The sequence below is a fragment of the Pseudophryne corroboree genome, chromosome 4 (assembly GCF_028390025.1).
Source record: "Pseudophryne corroboree isolate aPseCor3 chromosome 4, aPseCor3.hap2, whole genome shotgun sequence".
Classification (NCBI taxonomy): Eukaryota; Metazoa; Chordata; class Amphibia; order Anura; family Myobatrachidae; genus Pseudophryne; species Pseudophryne corroboree.
The window spans coordinates 591,354,277-591,376,480 of NC_086447.1; the positions used below are offsets into that span (position 1 = coordinate 591,354,277).

The following is a 22,204-nucleotide window of genomic DNA, read 5'->3' on the forward strand; positions in this document are numbered from 1 at the left end:
ATCTTCTAGAGGGCCGCAGATTCGGCATTCAGGACTGGGTCCTGGTGACCACGGATGCCAGCCTGCGAGGCTGGGGAGCAGTCACACAGGGAATATCCAGGGCTTATGGTCAAGCCTGGAGACATCACTTCACATAAATATCCTGAAGCTAAGGGCCATTTACAATGCTCTAAGCTTAGCAAGACCTCTGCTTCAAGGTCAGCCGGTGTTGATCCAGTCGGACAACATCACGGCAGTCACCCACGTAAACAGACAGGGTGGCACAAGAAGCAGGAGGGCAATGGCAGAAGCTGCAAGGATTCTTCGCTGGGCGGAAAATCATGTGATAGCACTGTCAGCAGTATTCATTCCGGGAGTGGACAACTGGGAAGCAGATTTCCTCAGCACGACCTCCACCCGGGAGAGTGGGGACTTCACCCAGAAGTCTTCCACATGATTATAAACCGTTGGGAAAAACTCGACAGGTATTGCGCCAGGTCAAGGGACCCTCAGGCAATAGCTGTAGACGCTCTGGTAACACCGTGGGTGTACCAGTCAGTGTATGTGTTCCCTCCTCTGCCTCTCATACCCAAGGTACTGAGATTGATAAGATGGAGAGGAGTAAGCACTATATTCGTGGCTCTGGATTGGCCAAGAAGGACTTGGTAACCGGAACTTCAAGAGATGCTCACGGAGGATCCATGGCCTCTACCTCTAAGAAGGGACCTGCTCCAACAAGGACCCTGTCTGTTCCAAGACTTACCGCGGCTGCGTTTGACGGCATGGTGGTTGAACGCCGGATCCTGAAGGAAAAAAGGCATTCCGGATGAAGTCATCCCTATCCTGATCAAAGCCAGGAAGGATGTAACCGCAAAACATTATCACCGCATTTGGCGAAAATATGTTGCGTGGTGCGAGGCCAGTAAGGCCCGACGGAGGAAATTCAACTGGGTCGATTCCTACATTTCCTGCAAACAGGAGTGTCTATGGGCCTGAAATTGGGGTCCATTAAGGTTCAAATTTCGGCCCTGTCAATTTTCTTCCAAAAAGAACTAGCTTCAGTCCCTGAAGTTCAGACGTTTGTAAAAGGGGTACTGCATATACAGTCTCCTTTTGTGCCTCCAGTGGCACTTTGGGATCTCAATGTAGTTTTTTGGGTTCCAAAAGTCACATTGGTTTGAACCACTTAAATCTGTGGAGTTAAAATATCTCACATGGAAAGTGGTCATGCTGTTGGCCCTGGCCTGGGCCAGGCGCGTGTCAGAATTGGCGGCTTTATCCTGTAAAAGCCCTTATCTGATTTTCCATACGGACAGGGCGGAATTGAGGACTCGTCCTCAGTTTCTCCCTAAGGTGGTTTCAGCGTTTCACCTGAACCAACCTATTGTGGTGCCTGCGGCTACTAGGGACTTGGAGGACTCCAAGTTGCTAGACGTTGTCAGGGCCCTGAAAATATGTTTCCAGGACGGCTGGAGTCAGAAAATCTGACTCGCTGTTTAGCCTGTATGCACCCAACAAGCTGGGTGCTCCTGCTTCTAAGCAGACTATTGCTCGTTGGATTTGTAGTACAATTCAGCTTGCACATTCTGTGGCAGGCCTGCCACAGCCAAAAATCTGTAAATGCCCACTCCACACGGAAGGTGGGCTCATCTTGGGCGGCTGCCCGAGGGGTCTCGGCTTTACAACTTTGCCGAGCAGCTACTTGGTCAGGAGCAAATACGTTTGTAAAATTCTACAAAATTGATACCCTGGCTGAGGAGGACCTGGAGTTCTCTCAATTGGTGCTGCAGAGTCATCCGCACTCTCCCGCCCGTTTGGGAGCTTTGGTATAATCCCCATGGTCCTTACGGAGTCCCCAGCATCCACTTAGGACGTTAAAGAAAATAAGAATTTACTTACCGATAATTCTATTTCTCGTAGTCCGTAGTGGATGCTGGGCGCCCATCCCAAGTGCGGATTGTCTGCAATACTGGTACATAGTTATTGTTACCAAAAAATCGGGTTATTGCTGTAGTGAGCCATCTTTTCTAGAGGCTCCTCTGTTATCATGCTGTTAACTGGGTTCAGATCACAAGTTGTACGGTGTGATTGGTGTGGCTGGTATGAGTCTTACCCGGGATTCAAAATCCTTCCTTATTGTGTACGCTCGTCCGGGCACAGTATCCTAACTGAGGCTTGGAGGAGGGTCATAGGGGGAGGAGCCAGTGCACACCAGATAGTCCTAAAGCTTTCTTTAGATGTGCCCAGTCTCCTGCGGAGCCGCTATTCCCCATGGTCCTTACGGAGTCCCCAGCATCCACTACGGACTACGAGAAATAGAATTATCGGTAAGTAAATTCTTATTATTAAAGTTGACAAGTCATTAAAAACATATTTAAAGTGTAAACGAAAAATCCCACACACAAAGAATAATAGCTTGTTATATCTTCTGTTATTAGTATGTATGTTGTAGAAAGAATTAGCAGATATTGTAGAAGTAGCTTCAAAAGGGACACACTATGGCTTTTGACAATAGTCAATACATTCAGATTGTCATGTTGCTGATCATAAATAGTGCACAATAACAAATTTAAGGGAGAGATGTATTAAGCTGGGAGAGAGAAAGTACTAACTAATCAGCCCCTAACTCATTTTACAGGCGCTATTTGCAAAATGACAGACAGGAGGTTATTGGTACTTTATCCCTCTCCACTTGATCTCTCTCCAAGCTTTGGTAAATCGTGCTAATGCTTTAGTAAAAAAAATGAATGTTTATTTTAATAAAGATGATTCACCCTTATTTTCTTTTCCCCCTCCTTCCTCAATAGAGATCAGCAGAGTACGAAAAGACATGTACAATGACACACTAAATGGCAGCAACCCTGAAAAGAGATGTACAGAACTGCCAGATGGTATTGGACCTATTGTACAGTTACAAGAGAAACTTTATGTGCCTGTAAAAGAATATCCAGATGTAAGTGTGTTTTATATTCCTACTCTTGGTCACACCCTACAAGAATGCTGTTGCCCACTCTCAATCCAAACTGTATGTAAACGCATTTCCCCTTATTAATAGTAAAGTTCCAGTCTCATTCTGTTCCTACATTCTCTATTTCCTACTTTTACGTGTGTGTGTGTATTTTGTTATTACGTAGTAAAATGCTGTTGTCTAGGCTGCATATTGATGCAGTGTTGCTTTTTAGGAGTTATTTACCAGTAGTTATTAACCTAAACATGTAATAACTTACAGGGACACTTTTAATGTGATTCGATTGTGTTTAGATAGCATTTCATTTGCAGCAGAGTTAGATTGTTCACATGGTCACTGAAAAAATAGGGGCATTTCCAGTGACTGTCCCTGCATTTGGCAACAACCTGTGACTTTATGGTGTATGGCCCACCCAGCAGTAGTGATGCTTTTGATGTTGGTGATCATTTGAGAAGAGGTTTTAACAGTTTCCGGTACATCTGTAATCTTCGTGTAACGGTGGTTTGCTATATGCAGTGCTTCTTAATAATAAAAAATATGAATTTAAATGTACCCCCTGATTTTTCATGGCTACCAATAGAAAACAATGGCTAACTTACCCACTTTTAATATGTCACAGGACATGATAGCATAGGCAGATCACAGTGGCTTCTTGATGCATAGTAAGTACATACACTCACATTTTGCTTTGGATTGATTTGTGTGTGTTCTTTATTTCAACATTTCTGGTTAAATATTAAGGTCACATTTTAGTGTGTGGAGTAAAAGCAAAAAAAAAAGAGGAACAGTTTGTTATTGGAAAAATTTCTGCAACTTTTGCGTGCAGTAAAATATGGATTACCTTTTGCATGTAGTGAATACAGGACAGTTGAATGTTTACTCTGAAATGTAAGCTTTGTGTTAGGACATGCCCTTCCTAACTGTAAATTTCTCCGCATTTTAAATCTGCCTTACTTGTAGTGTAAATTGGTTTCTTCAAGATGCAAATTGCATTTTCGTTTTTTCTTTTGCTCTTACTCTGAATAAAATGCCCTAAATATCACTGAGCTGCACCTTCTCTGGGTCTGGCATGCTGAAGCTATTTCTTTGTTTCTGTAGTACAGGTTGAGTATCCAATATCCAAATATTCCGAAATACGGAATTTTTTGAGTGAGATAGTGAAACCTTTGTTTTCTGATGGCTCAATGTAAACAAACTTTGTTTAATACACAAAGTTATTAAAAATATTGTATTAAATGACCTTCAGGCTGTGTGTATATGGTGTACATGAAACATAAATGCATTCTGTGCTTTGAGTTAGGTCCCATCGCCATGATCTCTCATTATGGTATGCAATTATTCCAAAATACGGAAAAATCCGATATCCAAAATACTTCTGGTCCCAAGCATTTTGGATAAGGGATACTCGACCTGTATTGCTCTGGTAAAAATGTGCTCATCTGCATTTCTAAAATTGCATTTGAGGTGTGTTTATGTATGTTAGGATTGATATGAAATTTCAAGCTCTGTGCCTACAACTTCGTATTGGTCCTTGTGGTGAATCCCCATAGGCTGTATGTCATAGGTAGGTCTGTATTACAGAAATAAACATCTGCCAAAATGAGTGCTAATGAATGCTATCACTTACTGAAAATGTCATGAGTCAACAAGAACGTGGCTTTAAGAAGTTTAACAGTGAACCACACACATTAATGACGTGTACCATATATGGTCATCTTGGTTACCTGTTTAAATCAAATTTAAGACTGCTCTAACTTGGCTGTAAATGGAGGTTAAACATCATGTTTTGGTACAGTATATAAATAGTGTTTTATATGGTTTGCTTTTTTATCTGGTAGTGAAGCCTTAGATTAACATATGAAGACCATTTTTCCCTTTTTAAATAGAAAGCAAAAAAAATGTAAGTAAAGAATGGTGGGGCACGGCAGTATCCGCAGCCACAGGTTATTGTCGAGCCTTGACATTGACAAATACTAATTCACAGAAAGTGTGCAGAATCGTATCCTAGTGATGATGTGTCCATTTATAGAGGTCCCAAAATAGATTTGGGATAGAATTTTCCAAGCATGAAATAGGTTTCCGTCGTGCAGTTTAATTTTAAAATTTTAATGCAATATCACATCTATAAATGTTTTAATTTTTTTTTTTTTACTGTTTCTGATGGGGAAAAAGTAGCCATATAATGATAGAAAGCAACTGCCAAATGGAAATGACCATAATTGGTCACGACAAAAACACGCTCTAATGTAAAAATGTGATGTGTGGGGTGTGTATTTTTTGAGATCTTGTACTTCTTCTCTGTTTTCAAAGTATTGAGACAAATGTCTGTTCCATGAACAATTGTGAGAAAAGAATCAATGATGACTTTGTAATTATTGATCCAAAACATGCACAGAAATGTAGCTTTATAGTTTTCCTTACATATGCAATTTTTTGAGGGGAATATTGTTTCTAGATCTTTCTAAGTTCTGCTATTGTCCTGCCCTAACTGTGGCTAAACTGCCCAGAAGGGATGCACCGTGGATGCATAAAGACACTGTACACAACCTAAGATACAAATCATACTGACAGGTTAGCTGAATTGCTTTTATGTATTTATTACTGTGTATATAGTGCCAACAATTAACATAGTGTTGTACTGAGAGTTGATGTCCTATCATCTCCTGCTCCATTAGAACTTATATTCTAGATTTGTTAATATACAACCGCATACAAATACTACAATTTATCATAACCCAATGAACTTACCACTATTTTTTTTTTTTTTGAGTGTGGGAGGAAACCAGAACAAATGCGGCGGGATGTAATGCAGTCCGAGATTGCTGGAGGTGCGTTTTCTTTTTTTTTTTTTTTTTTAAAAGGGCAATCACTTACAAGGCATGGTTTTGCCTTGTAAGTGATTGATCCTATAAAAAAAAACGTCCAAGATCGCCGACACCCGCACCTCCGGCAATCTCTGACCTCATTACATCATGCTAATGATATCCATAGAGAGGGGGCATGACCACTAGGAATTGAACTCCAGATCTCAGTGCTGTGCGGCAGTAATGCCAACTACTACACAGCAGTATTGCCTGTATAGAAATGAAAGTAATATAAGGCATGGTAGTACATTTTTAATAGTAGAACCTTTGAAGTGATAGGTATAATGAAGTTGACAGAGTACATTTACATACATTTATTTACTGCACTCTTCTATGAAATGAATAAATGTATAATCATGGCTTTAAATAAAATAAATAAAAAAAAAGACAGAAAAAACACTTAACTTTGATTAATGTAAAATTCAGTACTGGTTTTCCTCTGTGGTTGCTTAGTCAAACTTAGGAACTCAATAATTATCACATCTAAAGCACCATGTCCTTGGAGTATTGTGGAGCTCAAAGGGCAGCAGTGATAAACAGCTTCTGCATACTTTTTGACCATTTTCGTTAAAATGTTTAATTAGTGCAACAAAATGATGAACCTGGGGATTAATTGCACTTTGGGGAGCTTAACAACTAACATCTAGATAATCATCACTGAATATGAAAATGCTGAAATGATGGGGATAAAACATTTCACTCTACACATCTGTACTAGAATTGCATTTCAAATATTTGTTTGATTACACTGGTAAATTAAATATTCTCCTTGTTAAATGTGTTTTTAAACTGCAAATACTTGGTGTTGAGAGAGAACAACATTAAAATGTCAGTGTTAATGTAATGGTACTTTCAAACAGGAGCAAAAAATTGATGTAGGTTACAAAGCACATCCCACATCGCAGATTGCTAAATAAACTTGAAAGCATGGGATTGGATTATGAAACGGTGAAATGGATAAGAACCTGGTTGCAGGATAGGTAACAGACAGTTGTAGTAAATGGAGTGCATTCTAAATAGGGAAATGTTACCAGTGGAGTTCCCCAGTGATCTGTACGTGAACCAGGTTTTTTTATATCTGTTGGTTGACATTGCAAATTGTATTGAAGGGAAGGTATGCCTTTTTGCAGATGATACAAAGATATGCAACAGGGTAGACCTACCAGGTGGGGTACAATAAATGATTGATCTAGGCAGACTTGAGGAATGGTCAACAACGTGGCAACTACAGTTTAACGCAAAAAAAACAAAAAAACAAATGCTAGATATAATATCAAGGGTACTATAATGGAAACTATTATGGAGGAAAGGGATCTTGGAGTCACTATTTCAAATGATTTAAAGGCTGGGAAGCAATGAGAGAGGCAAGTCAGAAGGAGAGGGATCCGTAGCAGGAAATACAAAGTAATAATGGCACTGTATAGGTCATTGGTACGGCCTCATCTGGAATACTGTATCGATTCTGTAGGCCAAATCTCCAGAAGGATATAAAATGTGAGCCAATAAGATTCGGTTTTGAGAACCGAGTAAAACCGAATCCGCTCATCACTAATATAAATATCCAGAGCGTACAAAGAAGGGCAACTAAAATGTTGCTTGGCCTGCATCGCAAAACATACCTGGAAAGACTAAAAGATCTTAACATGTAAAGTTTGGAGCAGAGAAGTTAAGGGTGGACATGAAATAATTTTAAACTATCAAATGTTTTAGCAAGGTCTAGGAGGGAAACATTCTTCAAAGGAAGAGAAGTACTAGAACTCAAGGACATGTGCTGGGACTGGAGGGAGGTAGGTTCAGGGGAATTTTGAGAAAAAATTACTGAAAGGATAGTGGATAGGTGAAGCAGCCTCCCATCAGAAGTGGTTGAGGCAAAGTCAGTAGAGCAGTATAAACATACTTGGTATAGGCATATGAATATCCTTACAAAGAAATGCATAAAGTGGGGAATTGATGCAAGGGATGTTTAGTGTTATACTCCCATTATATAAATCACTAGTGAGGCCACATCTCGAATACTGTGCACAATTATGGGCACCATACTACAAATAGGATATCCTGGAACTAGAAAAGGTTCAGAGATGGGCGACCAAATTGATTAAGGGGATGCAGATGCTAGAATACGATGAAAGGCTTGCTAGGCTTGGCATGTTTACTCTGGAGAAAAAAGGAGATTTAAGAGGGGATATGATTAACATTTACAAATATATAAGGGGTCAATAGAGCTAGTGTGGGAATTGTTTTTGGTAAAATCATCACAAAGGACACGTTGACACCGCTTAGGTTAGAGGAGAGGAGATTTTGCACACAGACGGAAAGGATTCTTCACAGTAAGGGCAATATGTATTTGGAATTCCCTGCCTGAGAGAATAGTAATGGCGGACTCGGTCATTGCTTTTAAGAATGAGCTCGATAAATTCCTAATGGACAAGGATATACAGGGGTATAGTGGGTAAATCATGCGCCATAGTATTAAAATAAAAAAGGAATTGACATAACGGCTAAACATTTACCACAGTTAAATTAGTCTTAAAAATGTTACTGTAGGAGATCACGAACAGGTTGAACTCTATGGACAAATTATGTTGTTTTTTTTCAACCTGAGAATCTGTTACTATGTTACTAAATAAGGATCAAATAGGGCTGATGTCACCAACCAAAAAGTGTAGAGGGAGGGGGGGGGGGGGAGCGGCAGACCAGATGGTTGAAGTGGTTCTTATCTGCTGTGAAATTCTGTGTCTCTGTTTCTATGTAAAGCTACAGTTTTGCTATTTGGCAATGCTAAAACTGTTGCAGGGCATGCTAGGATGTGTAGTTCAACAACAGCTGTAGGGCCAAAGGACATGTAAAAATTCATGCGCAGACAAATATCATTATTTCTTGTTCTCATTATTTTGCTTTTATGTTGTACTAAATACTGGGGAATGAGAATGCTACAGTGGCCACTTGTGAGTTAAATATAATACAGTAATAAAAATATTAAAGCATGAAGTGATTTGTTTCCCTGAAGTCAAAAAGGGCATAAAGTAAATTAGTGGCTATAAAATACAAGCACATCCCAATTGTCATCTTTTAATAAAGTAATACCCCTTGATTAATAATAATAATAATAATAATAATAATAAATACATACCAGGAGAGTTCCCCAATAATTGAAAAGGCAGTCTGATAGGCTAGAGTGGTCATGCCAGTCTTGAAAACCTCTGAAGTCGGTAGCCACCTTACAATCTTCTAATGGAACTATAAAGATTAGGGTTTAATATTAAATGAAATGGGAATTTTTTTTCCGGCTGTCAAAATGGACTCATCCTATATATAAAATTAGCATGTTAACTGTTAACAAAATATAGCATTAGAGTACAGTGCTTTGGGACTGGGTGAGGCTGTACTGAGGGGCAGTTCAGCCCAACTGCCTTCCTTGCTGCCTAAACCTAACCACAGCCCCCTCCCCAGCTTAACTGTCAGTTACCAGCAGATGCTCGGTCGTGGTTCTGGCGCAGGGCTTTTGTCCCTGATCGGTATTCCGGCCTCTGTATTTTTCTGTAATTTGCAGATTCCAATTTTGTTTTCTACGTACTAAGGGGTATGTTCAATTGGGATTAGTACGTAATCCTGCTGGACGGGATCCCGGCGGTCGAAATACCGACGCCGGAATCCCGACCACATAATCACGACAGGGGTGGCGAGCGGAACGCAGCCCCTTGAGGGCGGGCAGGCACGTGGTGTTGTGGACACCCACGGAGGGAGAATGTCGGGATTTCGACCGCCGGGATCTCGTCCAGCGGGATGTTGACCGCATCCCGTTCAATTAAGGTCGAAACTGCCGTCTTGTCGAACAGACGGCAGTTTTCGACTTTTTCAGGTCGAAAGGGGTTCCGACCTATTCAGTCCCGAGCATTTTTATTCGACAAGTCGGGGAATTCATACGTGAACATAGTACGTGAATTGGCGGTATAGATGCCGATTGGCGTACTTCTGAGGGAAACGGGGCCAAATTCGACAGGTTTTGGGCCCCGTTTCCGACCATCTCAGTTCGGCTTAAAAAAAAGACGAACTGAGATGAGGGACCTGAGAGGAGGAGACGGCGGAGAGCCGCGGGCAGACGGGGGACAGCAGCGCTACAGCACAGCGCTGCAGGGGGATGTGTCATAGCCGCCGCTCACGGCAGCGTCCACCCGGCTCCAGCAAGTGAGGTCCCGCCTACTGGAGCCGGGTGGACGCTGCAGTGAGGTCTGGCGGCTGTGCCACATCCTCCTGCAGCGCTGCTTTCCCCCGTCTGCCTGCAGTCTCCCCCCTCTCCGGTCCCTCATCTCAATTCTACATTTTTTCAAAGTCTAATTGAGATGGGCATTGAATAGCCCTTGTCGGATCCATTCCGACAAATGCATTTCGGAATGGATCCGACCTTAATTGAATATACCCCTAAGAGTTTGGTGCATCATATAGATACATAGGGGGGGAATTCAATTGAACACGCTGGGCTGCAGCAATGCCCGGCTGCACACAAATTGGCCACATAGGGTAGGACCAACATTGCAAGCTTTCCCTTGTACCTCATGGGGTGTGAGGGAAAACTTGCAATGTTGGCAGATGCAATGTGCCTTTCTCAAATGACACATTGCATCCATCATGCTGCATTCAATTCTTCACATAGGTTTATGGGGTTTGCCAAGTTTACATTATCATTATTTTTGTTTAACAAAAATAGGCAATGTTGTACTACTTTTAATATTTACTAACTAAGTGCAGATTTTTAGAAGATGAGATGTTTTAAATAGCAGCCAATCAGATTCTACTTATTACTCATCTAGCACTTACTAGAAGATTCTAGCTAGATTGGAGCCAGAGACCGCCAGAGAGGTATATATTCATTCTCTCTCTCCACCCCCCCCCTTTTTTTTTTTTTTTTCTATTCACACGCCATGACTTTCAGCATTGAAAAACCCTTAACCCTTTTTTTTTTCTAAATTAAATTGTCTGCCGCAGATTTTGGGTGATGCAAGTTTGGGATATTTTTGTCTTGCGCCCAATTGAATACCCCCATAGTGTTGCAGGAAATTGTGTGTGTGTGTATGTATATATATGTATGTATATATAATATATGTATGTATATGTATATATATATATATATATATATATATATATATATATATATATATATATATATATATATAATTAATATAGATAAGCTGCCTTGGATTTAGAAATATAGAAGGGGGGGTGGGGGCGTCAGCGACCAACAGTGTCAAATTAGTTAAAAAAAAATAATATTTATCTATCTCTGTCTCGTTCCCAGGTCTGGCACTCCCGATAGCCGGTTTACCTTCACAATACAAAGAATACTGCATACATGTAGGTGCGGCACTCAGGTTCAATCAAACATGCAGGATGCGGATCGTGTTCAGATTGTCAGCGTTACAATATTTTAATTCATTTGTCATCAGGATCCTGAAATATTGAAACGTTGACAATCTGAACGATGTCCGCATCCTGCATGTTTGATTGAAACCTGAGTGCCGCACCTACTTGTATGTAAAATATTACACCCTCACACACGCACGTTAGTATCTCTTAACCAAAATTCAAATCACACATTTTTGGCTCCCCTGCTGAGATAATGACACATATATGTATATATTATATTATCTATATAATATATCTATATATACATATAATATATAGGTCATTATCTCAGTAAGGGACCCAAAAATGTAGGGTTTTGGAGAAGGGATAATCAACCTGTAGGGGGGTGTGTGTGTGTGTGTGTGTGTGTGTGTGTACACATCATAGAAAAGATGTTCTTTAATAGGAAATGAATATGTACTGTTGATATGTAGCATTTTATAAACATTTAGTATGTTATAGTAAATATTAACACTTGCTTCTGTCCTGTAGGCTGCACCCCCATAGCAGAGGCCTGTGCCATTTTCTGCAGTATGCTTCATATTCTAAGCAATGCAGAACCTAAAGTTAATTCTCATAAACAAGTTTTACTTGACAGATTTATAATTGCCTAGGCACTGAAGGGCAGCTTTTGAACAGCAGGGTTAATTAATGTATTTTTCCCCCCTTTTCCTCTTGGCCTTTGCAGTGTCCTATAGCTAATGCTGTTTGAAATTATTTTGTGTGACATCATTTTAATTAACAGGAACAACACTGGCATAATAAATCAGCACCAGGCAAATTTCCGATACAGTAGACAAAGCAGCTGATATGAGTACATCCACCCACCTTTATATATACAATTTCACAAAACTGCCTTGCCAGCCTTGATTGTTGGCAGATTGTGAAATGCCAGTGTTGAAGGTCTTAACGGCTGACTGCTCTCGCTATGTAATTTGCTGCCACGCTAGACATTATTTTGTACTATTCAGAGTATGCTGGCAGTGTTATTGAAATTATAGTGGGCGCTCTGGTGTTCTGGTGTTTCAGTATCTTTTTAGAAGTCTTGTTTTGAAGAAATGTTTTAACACTTTGTAATGATCTTTTGCCATGTTTCTGTGAAATGTGTTTTTGCTTAAAAATGCATATTGAGTAACACAATTGTGAAATAATTGTACTTCTCAAAGATCTTTGCTCTTCAGCAGAAAAAACTCCTCACAGCACCACTATCATTAGAATTAAAATCAATTTGGCAACCATGTTTGAACTCAAGCATGAATACATAGAAGGGGGGAAGTTTAAATAGCCGTTGTAAAATACTGCTGCTATTGATCCCCCAGGGGTTATTTCATTGTTCCCGATAGCTTGCACGATCTGTGATTTTTTTTTTTTTTTTTTTTTTTTTTTTTTTTTTAACCTACCTCCAGACAGTTGATACAAAAATTCCCAACGTACAGTGCACCCGGAAAGTATTCACAGCACTTAACTTTTTCCACATTTTGTTATGTTACAGCCTTATTCCAAAATGGAATAAATTATTTTTCTCTAACGTCCTAGTGGATGCTGGGGACTCCGTAAGGACCATGGGGAATAGACTGGCTCCGCAGGAGACTGGGCACTCTAAGAAAGATTTAGTACTACTGGTGTGAACTGGCTCCTCCCTCTATGCCCCTCCTCCAGACCTCTAAGTTAGAATCTGTGCCCGGACAGAGCTGGGTGCATTTTAGTGAGCTCTCCTGAGCTTGCTAATAAGAAAGTATTTTAGTTAGGTTTTTTATTTTCAGAGAGCTTCTGCTGACAACAGACTCTCTGCTACGTGGGACTGAGGGGAGAGAAGCAAACCTACTAACTGCGGCTAGGTTGCGCTTCTTAGGCTACTGGACACCATTAGCTCCAGAGGGATCGAACACAGGAACCTAACCTTCGTCGTCCGTTCCCGGAGCCGCGCCGCCGTCCCCCTCGCAGAGCCAGAAGACAGAAGCCGGCGGGATGAAGCAAGAAGACGTCAAAATCGGCGGCAGAAGACTCCTGTCTTCATATGAGGTAGCGCACAGCACTGCAGCTGTGCGCCATTGCGCCCACACTAACCCACACACTCCGGTCACTGTAGGGTGCAGGGCGCAGGGGGGGGCGCCCTGGGCAGCAATTGATTACCTCCTGGCAAAAAGCAGCATATATACAGTTGGACACTGTTATATGCATGAGCCCCCGCCATTAATTTTACACAAAATCGTGGGAGAAGCCCGCCGCTGAGGGGGCGGGGCCTTCTTCCTCAGCACTCACCAGCGCCATTTTCTCTCCACAGCTCCGCTGAGAGGAAGCTCCCCAGGCTCTCCCCTGCAGAAGCAGAGGGTGAAAAAGAGGGGGGCACATAAATTTGGCGTTAAAAAAAATATATACAGCAGCTACTGGGTTAACACTAAGTTACTGTGTGATTCCTGGGTCATATAGCGCTGGGGGGTGTGCTGGCATACTCTCTCTCTGTCTCTCCAAAGGGCCTTGTGGGGGAACTGTCTTCAAATAGAGCATCCCCTGTGTGTGTGGTGTGTCGGTACGTAAGTCGACATGTCTGAGGTAAAAGGCTCCCCTAAGGAGGAGATAGAGCAATTATGTGTGAGAGGGTGTCTTCGTCGACAACGCCGACACCTGTTTGGATATGTGTAAGTGCTGAGGTGAATTCAATGCACAAAAGATTAGAGAACAGACAGGAAATCTACCCATGTCTGTCCCTATGTCACAGAGACCTTCAGAGTCTCACAATGCTCACTATCCAAAATAATAAACACTGATATCGACACGGAGTTTGACTCCAGTGTCGACTACGATAATGCAAAGTTACAGCCAAAATGGCTAAAAGGTATTCAATATATGATTATTGTAATAAAAGATGATTTGCATATCACTGATGACTCATGTGTCCCTGACGCAAGGGTACACATGTTAAGGGGAAGAGAGCTGAGGTAAATTTCCCTCCTCTCATGAGGAAAAAGAGCGGGAATCTCCAGACAAGAGACTGCAGCTTCCCACAAAGAATTCTCAGGCAGTATCCTTTCCCCACTAGGGCCAGGATGTGATGGGAATCTTCCCCTAGGGTGTCACGTTTGCACAGAAGGTAGCACTAGCTATTCTCAGGGATCCTGCAGATAGCGTGCACATTCTAGTACACTACTCAGACCGGCGTTTGTGTCGGCATGGGTTTATAGCACTGTGGCAGCGTGGACAGGTACCTTATCAGCAGAGATTGAGACCCTAGTATGTATATATATATATATATATATATATATATATATATATATATATATATATATATATATATATATATATATATATATATAGATGCTGTCTTAGGAGATAGGTATATATATAAAACATGCCCAAAGAGACATGAGTATACTGGGTCCTAGAGTCAAAGCTATGTCGATTTCTGCTTGACGTGTCCTGTAGAATATGCAATGGACAGATGATGCCGACTTAAGAGGCATATGGAAGGCTGAGGATTGTGTGGAGAAGGGTTCTCGGACCTGGTCTCCACAGCTATAGCTGGTGATTCTGATATTTTGCCTTATATTCCTGCACAGCCTAGGAAAGCACGACATTATCAAATGCAGCCTTTCGAATAAAGAAACAAGAAAGTCCGAGGTGCGTCCTTTCTTGCCAGAGGGGCAGAGGAAAGAAGCTGCACAACACAGCTAGTTCCCAGGAACAGAAGTCCTCCCTGGCCTCTACAAAAATCCACCGCATGTCGCTGGGGCTCCACAGGCGGAGCTAGGCCCGGTGGGGTTACGCCTTCGTAAGTTCAGCCACAAGTGGGTTCACTCCCTGTTAGATCCCTGGGCAATAGATATTGTGTCTCAGGGATACAAGCTGGACTTTGTGAAGATGCCCCCTCACCGACGGCCCTGCCGGCTTCCCCCCACGAGAGGGAAACAGTGTTAACTGCAATTCACAAATTGTATCTTCAACAGGTGGTGGTCAAGGTTCCCCTCCTTCAACAAGGAGGGGGTTATTATTCGACCATGTTGTAGTCCCGAAACCAGACTGTTCGGTCGGACCCATATTGAATTTAAAATCCCTGAACATATACCTGAAAAGGTTCAAGTTCAAGATGGAATCGCTAAGAGCGGTTATTGCAAGCCTGAAAGGGGGAGATTTTATGGTGACTCGGGACATAAAGGATGCATACCTTCATATCCCCATTTATCCACCTCATCAGGCGTACCTCAGAATTGCGGTACGGGATTGTCATTACCGATTTCAGACGTTGCCGTTTGGTCTCTCCACGGCCTTGAGAATATTCACCAAGGTAATGGCGGAAATGATGGTGCTCCTGCGGAAACAAGGTGTCACTATTATCACGTACTTGGACGATCTCCTCCATATAAGCGAGATCAAGAGAGCATTTGCTGAACAGCGTATCACTTTCTCTGGAAGTGTAATGGCAACACGGCTGAATTCTATATATTCCAAAGTCGCAGTTGGTGTTCTTACAGCTCATCTGCCTCTCCTAGGCATGATCCTAGACACAGACCAGAAAAGGGTTTATCTCCCGATAGAGAGAGCTCAGGAGCTCGTGACACTGGTCAGGAATCTATTAAAACCAAAACAGGTGTCAGTGCATCACTGCACTCGAGTCCTGGGAAGGAGGGTGGCATCATACGAGGCCATTCCCTTCGGCAGGTTCCATACGAGGACCTTCCAATGGGACTTACTGGACAAGTGGTCCGGATCACATCTTCAGATGCATCGGTTTATCACCCTATCCCCCAGAGCCAGGGTGTCTCTCCTGTGGTGGCTGCAGAGTGCTCACCTTCTCGAAGGTCGCAGATTCGGCATTCAGGACTGGGTCCTGGTGACCACGGATGCAAGCCTCCGAGGGTGGTGGGCAGTCACACAGGGAAGAAATTTCCAAGGGCTGTGGTCATGGCAGGAGACTTGCCTTCACATCAATATCCTGGAACTAAGAGCCATATACAACGCCCTAGGTCAAGCGGAGACCCTGCTTCGCGACCAACCGGTTCTGATTCAGTCAGACAATATCACCTCAGTTGCTCATGTAAACCGCCAAGGCGGCACAAGGAGCAGGGTGGCGATGGTTTAAGCCACCAGAATTCTTCGCTGGGTGGAGAATCACGTAAGCGCACTGTCAGCAGTGTTCATTCCGGGAGTGGACAACTGGGAAGCAGACTTCCTCAGCAGGCACGACCTCCACCCGGGAGAGTGGGGACTTCATCAAGAAGTCTTCGCGCAGATTGTAGGTCAGTGGGAACTGCCACAGGTGGACATGATGGCATCCCACCTCAACAAAAAGCTACAGAGGTATTGCGCCAGGTCAAGAGACTCTCAGGCGATAGCTGTAGACGCACTGGTGACACCGTGGATGTTCCAGTCGGTTTATATGTTTCCTCCTTTTCCTCTCTTCCCAAGGTGCTGAGAATCATAAGGAAAAGAGGAGTGAGAACAATACTCATTGTTCCGGATTGGCCAAGAAGGACTTGGTATCCAGAGCTGCAAGAAATGCTCACAGAGGACCCATGGCCTCTGCCTCTAGGGCAGGATCTGTTGCAGCAGGGACCTTGTATGTTCCAAGACTTACCGCAGCTGCGTTTGACGGCATGGCGGTTGGACGCCGGATCCTAGTAGAAAAGAGGGATTCCGGATGAGGTTATTCCTATGCTGATAAGGGCTAGGAAGGACGTGACGGCTAAACATTATCACCGTATACGGCGACAATATGTTGCTGGGTGTGAGGCCAGGAATGCTTCTACAGAGGAAGTCCAGCTGGGCCGTTTCCTTCACTTCCTACAGTCGGGAGTGACTTTGGGCCTAGAATTGGGGTCCATTAATGTCCAGATTTCGGCCCGATCCATTTTCTTTCATACAAAAACTAGCTTCTCTACCTGAAGTTCAGACATTTGTAAAGGGAGTGCTGCATATTCAGCCCCTTTTTTGTGCCACCAGTGGCACATTGGGATCTTAACGTGGTGTTGAGTTTCCTGAAATCTCACTGGTTTGAGCCGCTTAAGACCGTGGAGTTAAAATATCTCACGTGGAAAGTGGTCAAAAATTGTCGGCTTTGTCATGTGAAAGTCCCTATCTGGTTTTCCATATGGACAGGGCAGAATTACGGACTCGTCCGCAATTTCTGCCAAAAGGTGGTGTTATCTTTTCATGTGAACCAACCTATTGTGGTGCCTGCGGCTATTCGTGACTTGGAGGATTCCAAGTTACTAGATGTAGTCAGGGCTTTGAAGAGTTATGTAGCCAGATCGGCTGGAGTCAGGAAACCTGCCTCGCTGTTTATCCTGTAGGCATCCAACAAGCTGGGTGCTCCTGCTTCAAAGCAAACTATTGCTCGCTGGATCTGTAACACGATTCAGCAGGCTCATTCTGCGGCTGGCTTGCCGCCTCCAAAATCAGTAAAAGCCCATTCCACAAGGAAGGTGGGCTCTTCTTGGGCGGCTGCCCGAGGGGTCTCGGCATTACAGCTTTGCCGAGCAGCTACTTGGTCGGGTTCAAACACTTTTGCAAAGTTCTACAGGTTTGATACCCTTGCTGAGGAGGACCTTGTGTTTGCTCATTCGGTGCTGCAGAGTCATCCGCACTCTCCCGCCCGTTTGGGAGCTTTGGTATAATCCCCATGGTCCTTACGGAGTCCCCAGCATCCACTAGGACGTTAGAGAAAATAAGATTTTACTCACCGGTAAATCTATTTCTCGTAGTCCGTAGTGGATGCTGGGCGCCCGTCCCAAGTGTGGACTTCTTCTGCAATACTTGTATATAGTTATTGCTTAAATAAGGGTTATGTTATGGTTGCATCAGGTTTGTCTGATGCTCTGTTGTTCATACTGTTGACTGGGTGTGTTATCGCAAGTTGTACGGTGTGATTGGTTTGGCTGGTATGAGTCTTACCCTGGATTCCAAAATCCTTTCCTTGTAATGTCAGCTCTTCCGGGCACAGTTTCCTTAACTGAGGTCTGGAGGAGGGGCATAGAGGGAGGAGCCAGTGCACACCAGTAGTACTAAATCTTTCTTAGAGTGCCCAGTCTACTGCGGAGCCCGTCTATTCCCCGTGGTCCTTACGGCGTCCCCAGCATCCACTACGGACTACGAGAAATAGATTTACCGGTGAGTAAAATCTTGTTTTTTTCTCCCTCAATATTCTACACACAATACTCCATAATGACCACGTGATAGATAGATAGATATATATATATATATATATATAGATATATATATATATATATATATATATATATATATATATATATATATAATATATTTACAAATTTATTAGAAAATACATTAAACTGCAATTTATTCCATTTTGGGATAAGGCTGTAACATAACAAAATGTGGAAAAAGTGAAACGCTGTGAATACTTTCCGGATGCACTTCTCTCTGATCCTATGTGTTTTTGCCTGAAAATGGGTAGATTTTGTTCAGTAAATTCAGAAAAGGCTCATACCTTCCAGTAAGGCTCTTACGTTTCCTTTGTTCTTTTTGTTTTGTTGCTGCGGGAGACATTTATGTTAAGGGTAAGTATGCAATAATAAGATTTTACTTACCGGTAAATCTATTTCTCGTAGTCCGTAGAGGATGCTGGGGACTCCGTAAAGGACCATGGGGAATAGACGCGCTCCGCAGGAGATAGGGCACTTTAAGAAAGCTTTGGATTCTGGGTGTGCACTGGCTCCTCCCTCTATGTCCCTCCTCTAGACCTCAGTTAGATAAACTGTGCCCAGAGGAGATGAACAGTACGAGGAAAGGATTTTTGTAAATCGAAGGGCAAGATTCATACCAGCCACACCAATCACACCGTATAACTTGTGATAAACTACCCAGTTAACAGTATGAACGGGTTCACTACGATATGCCGGCGGTCGGGCTCCCGGCGACCAGCATACCGGCGCCGGGAGCCCGACCACCGGCTTACCGACAGTGTGGCGAGCGCAAATGAGCTCCTTGCGGGCTCGCTGCGCTCGCCATGCTACGGGCACGGTGGCGCGCTATGCGCGCCACACTATTTTATTCTCCCTCCAGGGGGGTCGTGGAACCCCACGAGGGAAAATAAGTGTCGGTATGCCGGCTGTCAGGCTCCCGGCGCCGGTATGCTGGTCGCCGGGAGCCCGACCGCCGGCATACTGAAGACCACCCGTATGAACAATAACATAGCCTCGGTTCAAACCCGATCAACTATAACATAACCCTTATGTAAGCAATAACTATATACAAGTCTTGCAGAAGTCCGCACCTGGGACGGGCGCCCAGCATCCTCTACGGACTACGAGAAATAGATTTACCGGTAAGTTTAAAATCTTATTTTCTCTTATGTCCTAGAGGATGCTGGGGACTCCGTAAGGACCATGGGGATTATACCAAAGCTCCCAAACGGGCGGGAGAGTACGGATGACTCTGCAGCACCGATTGAGCAAACAGGAGGTCCTCCTCAGCCAGGGTATCAAACTTATAGAACTTTGCAAAGGTGTTTGACCCCGACCAAGTAGCAGCTCGGCACAGTTGTAGTGCCGAGACCCCTTGGGCAGCCGCCCAAGAAGAGCCCACCTTCCTAGTGGAATGGGCCTTAACCGATTTAGGCAATGGCAATCCTGCCGAAGAATGCGCCTGCTGAATCGTGTTACAGATCCAGCGAGCAATAGTCTGCTTTGAAGCAGGAGCTCCAACCTTGTTGGCCGCATACAGAACAAACAGAGCTTCGGTCTTCCTGATCCTAGCCGTTCTGGTCACATAAATCTTCAAAGCCCTGACCACATCCAGGGACTCGGAATCCCCCAAGTCCCGTGTAGCCACAGGCACGACAATAGGTTGGTTCATATGAAAAGATGAGACCACCTTTTGGCAGAAATTGAGGACGAGTCCTCAACTCTGCCCTATCCACGTGAAAAATCAGGTATGGGCTTTTATATGATAAAGCCGCCAATTCCGAAACCCGCCTTGCAGAAGCGAAGGCCAACAACATGACCACTTTCCAAGTGAGGTATTTCAACTCTACTGTTTTGAGTGGTTCAAACCAAGGTGACTTGAGGAAACTTAATACCACGTTAAGGTCCCAAGGCGCCACCGGAGGTACAAAGGGAGGCTGAATATGCAGCACGCCCTTCACAAAAGTCTGTACTTCAGGAAGAGAAGCCAATTCTCTTTGAAAGAAAATGGATAAGGCCGAAATTTGAACCTTTATGGACCCTAATTTTAGGCCCAAATTCACTCCCATTTGAAGGAAGTGAAGTAGACGGCCCAACTGGAACTCCTCCGTAGGAGCAGTTCTGGCCTCACACCAAGAAACATATTTTCGCCATATACGGTGATAATGTTTCGACGTCGCGTCCTTCCTAGCCTTGATCAGGGTAGGAATGACCTCCACCGGAATCTTTTTCCGCTAGGATCCGGCGTTCAACGCCATGCCGTCAAACGCAGCCGCGGTAAGTCTTGGAACAGACAGGGCCCCTACTGCAGCAGGTCCTGCCTTAGAGGAAGAGGCCACGGATCTTCTGTGAGCAACTCTTGCAGATCCGGATACCAAGTCCTCCTTGGCCAATCTGAAACAATGAGGATTGTTCTGACCCTTCTTATTCTTATTAACCTCAACACCTTGGGTATGAGAGGCAGAGGAGGAAACACATAGACCGATCTGAACACCCAAGGTGTCACCAGAGCGTCTACCGCAACCGCCTGAGGGTCTCTTGACCTGGCGCAATACCTCTTTAGCTTTTTGTTGAGGCGGGACGCCATCATGTTTATCTGAGGCAGTCCCTACCGATCTGTGTGAAAACTTCTTGATGAAGTCCCCACTCTCCTGGATGCAGGCCGTGCCTGCTGAGAAAGTCCGCCTCCCAGTTGTCCACCCCCGGGATGAACACTGCTGATAGAATCCTGGTAGAATCCTGGTCGCCTCTGCCATGGCCACTCTGCTCCTTGTGCCGCCTTGGTGGTTTACATGAGCCACTGCCGTGACATTGTCTGACTGAATCAGAACCGGTTTGTTCCGAAGCCATTCCTCCGCTTGGCGTAAGGGCGTTGTATATGGCCCTCAACTCCAGGACATTGATGTGGAGACCAGTCTCTAGGCTTGACCAGAGACCCTGGAAATTTATTCCTAGTGCGACAGCTCCCCCAACCTCGGAGGCTCGCGTCCGTGGTCACCAGGACCAAGTCCTGAATGCCGACCCTGCGACCCTCCAGGAGGTGAGCACTGCGCAGCCACCACAGGAGAGACACCCTGGCCCTGGGAGACAGGGTGATCCGTTTTTGCATTTTTGCATGTGTAGATGGGACCCGGACCATTTGTCCAATAGGTCCCATTGAAAGGTCCTTGCATGGAACCTGCCGAAGCCACCATCTTCCCCAGAACCCTCGTGCAATGATGCACTGAAACCTTTTTTGGCTTCAATAGGTTCCTGACCAGAGCTACGAGCTCCTGAGCCTTCTCCACTGGAAGAAAAACTCTTTTTTGGTCTGTGTCTAGAATCAGGCCCAAAAAGGATAGACGCGTTGCAGGGACTAGCTGGGATTTCGGTAAATTGAGAATCCAGCCGTGCCTCTGCAACGTCTTCACGGACAGAGACACGCTGTCCAGCAACTTCTCCCGAGATCTCGCCTTTATGAGGAGATCGTCCAAGTACGGGATAATTGTGACGCCCTGCCTGCGCAGGAGCACCATCATTTCCGCCATTACCTTGGTGAAAATTTTCAGGGCCGTGGAAAGACCAAACGGCAACGTCTGAAATTGGTAGTGACAGTCCTGTACTGCAAATCTCAGGAACGTCTGGTGAGGAGGGAAAATAGGAACATGAAGGTACGCATCCTTTTATGTCCAGGGACACCATCCAATCCCCTCCCTCCAGGCTGGCGATGACCGCTCTGAGCGACTCCATTTTGAACTTGATCCTCTTCAAGTACAGGTTCAGGGATTTCAGATTTAAAATGGGTATGACCGAACCGTCCGGTTTCGGTACCACAAACAGGGATGAATAATAACCCTCTCCTTGCTGGAGATGAG

General features: G+C 44.1%; 1 protein-coding gene and 1 long non-coding RNA gene across 10 annotated transcripts in view; one reads left to right on the forward strand and one right to left on the reverse strand.

Moving 5' to 3' along the window:
• The window catches only part of LOC134910007 (uncharacterized), a 35,063-nt gene extending 25,835 nt beyond the window's left edge, over positions 1 to 9,228 (reverse strand). Inside the window, exon 1 of the long non-coding RNA XR_010176091.1 lies at positions 8,942 to 9,228. This is a non-coding gene — a long non-coding RNA (uncharacterized LOC134910007). The remainder of the gene's footprint in view (positions 1 to 8,941) is intronic.
• QKI (QKI, KH domain containing RNA binding) overlaps positions 1 to 22,204 on the forward strand; it is a 311,363-nt gene that overhangs the window by 73,562 nt on the left and 215,597 nt on the right. For all 9 annotated transcript variants that reach the window (XR_010176088.1, XR_010176089.1, XR_010176090.1 and 6 more), the window contains exon 2: positions 2,787 to 2,932. Coding sequence is in view for 6 of the 9 variants with exons in the window: in XM_063917536.1 (XP_063773606.1) it covers positions 2,787 to 2,932 (146 nt within the window). In the remaining 3 variants the exon portion in view is untranslated. The remainder of the gene's footprint in view (positions 1 to 2,786; positions 2,933 to 22,204) is intronic.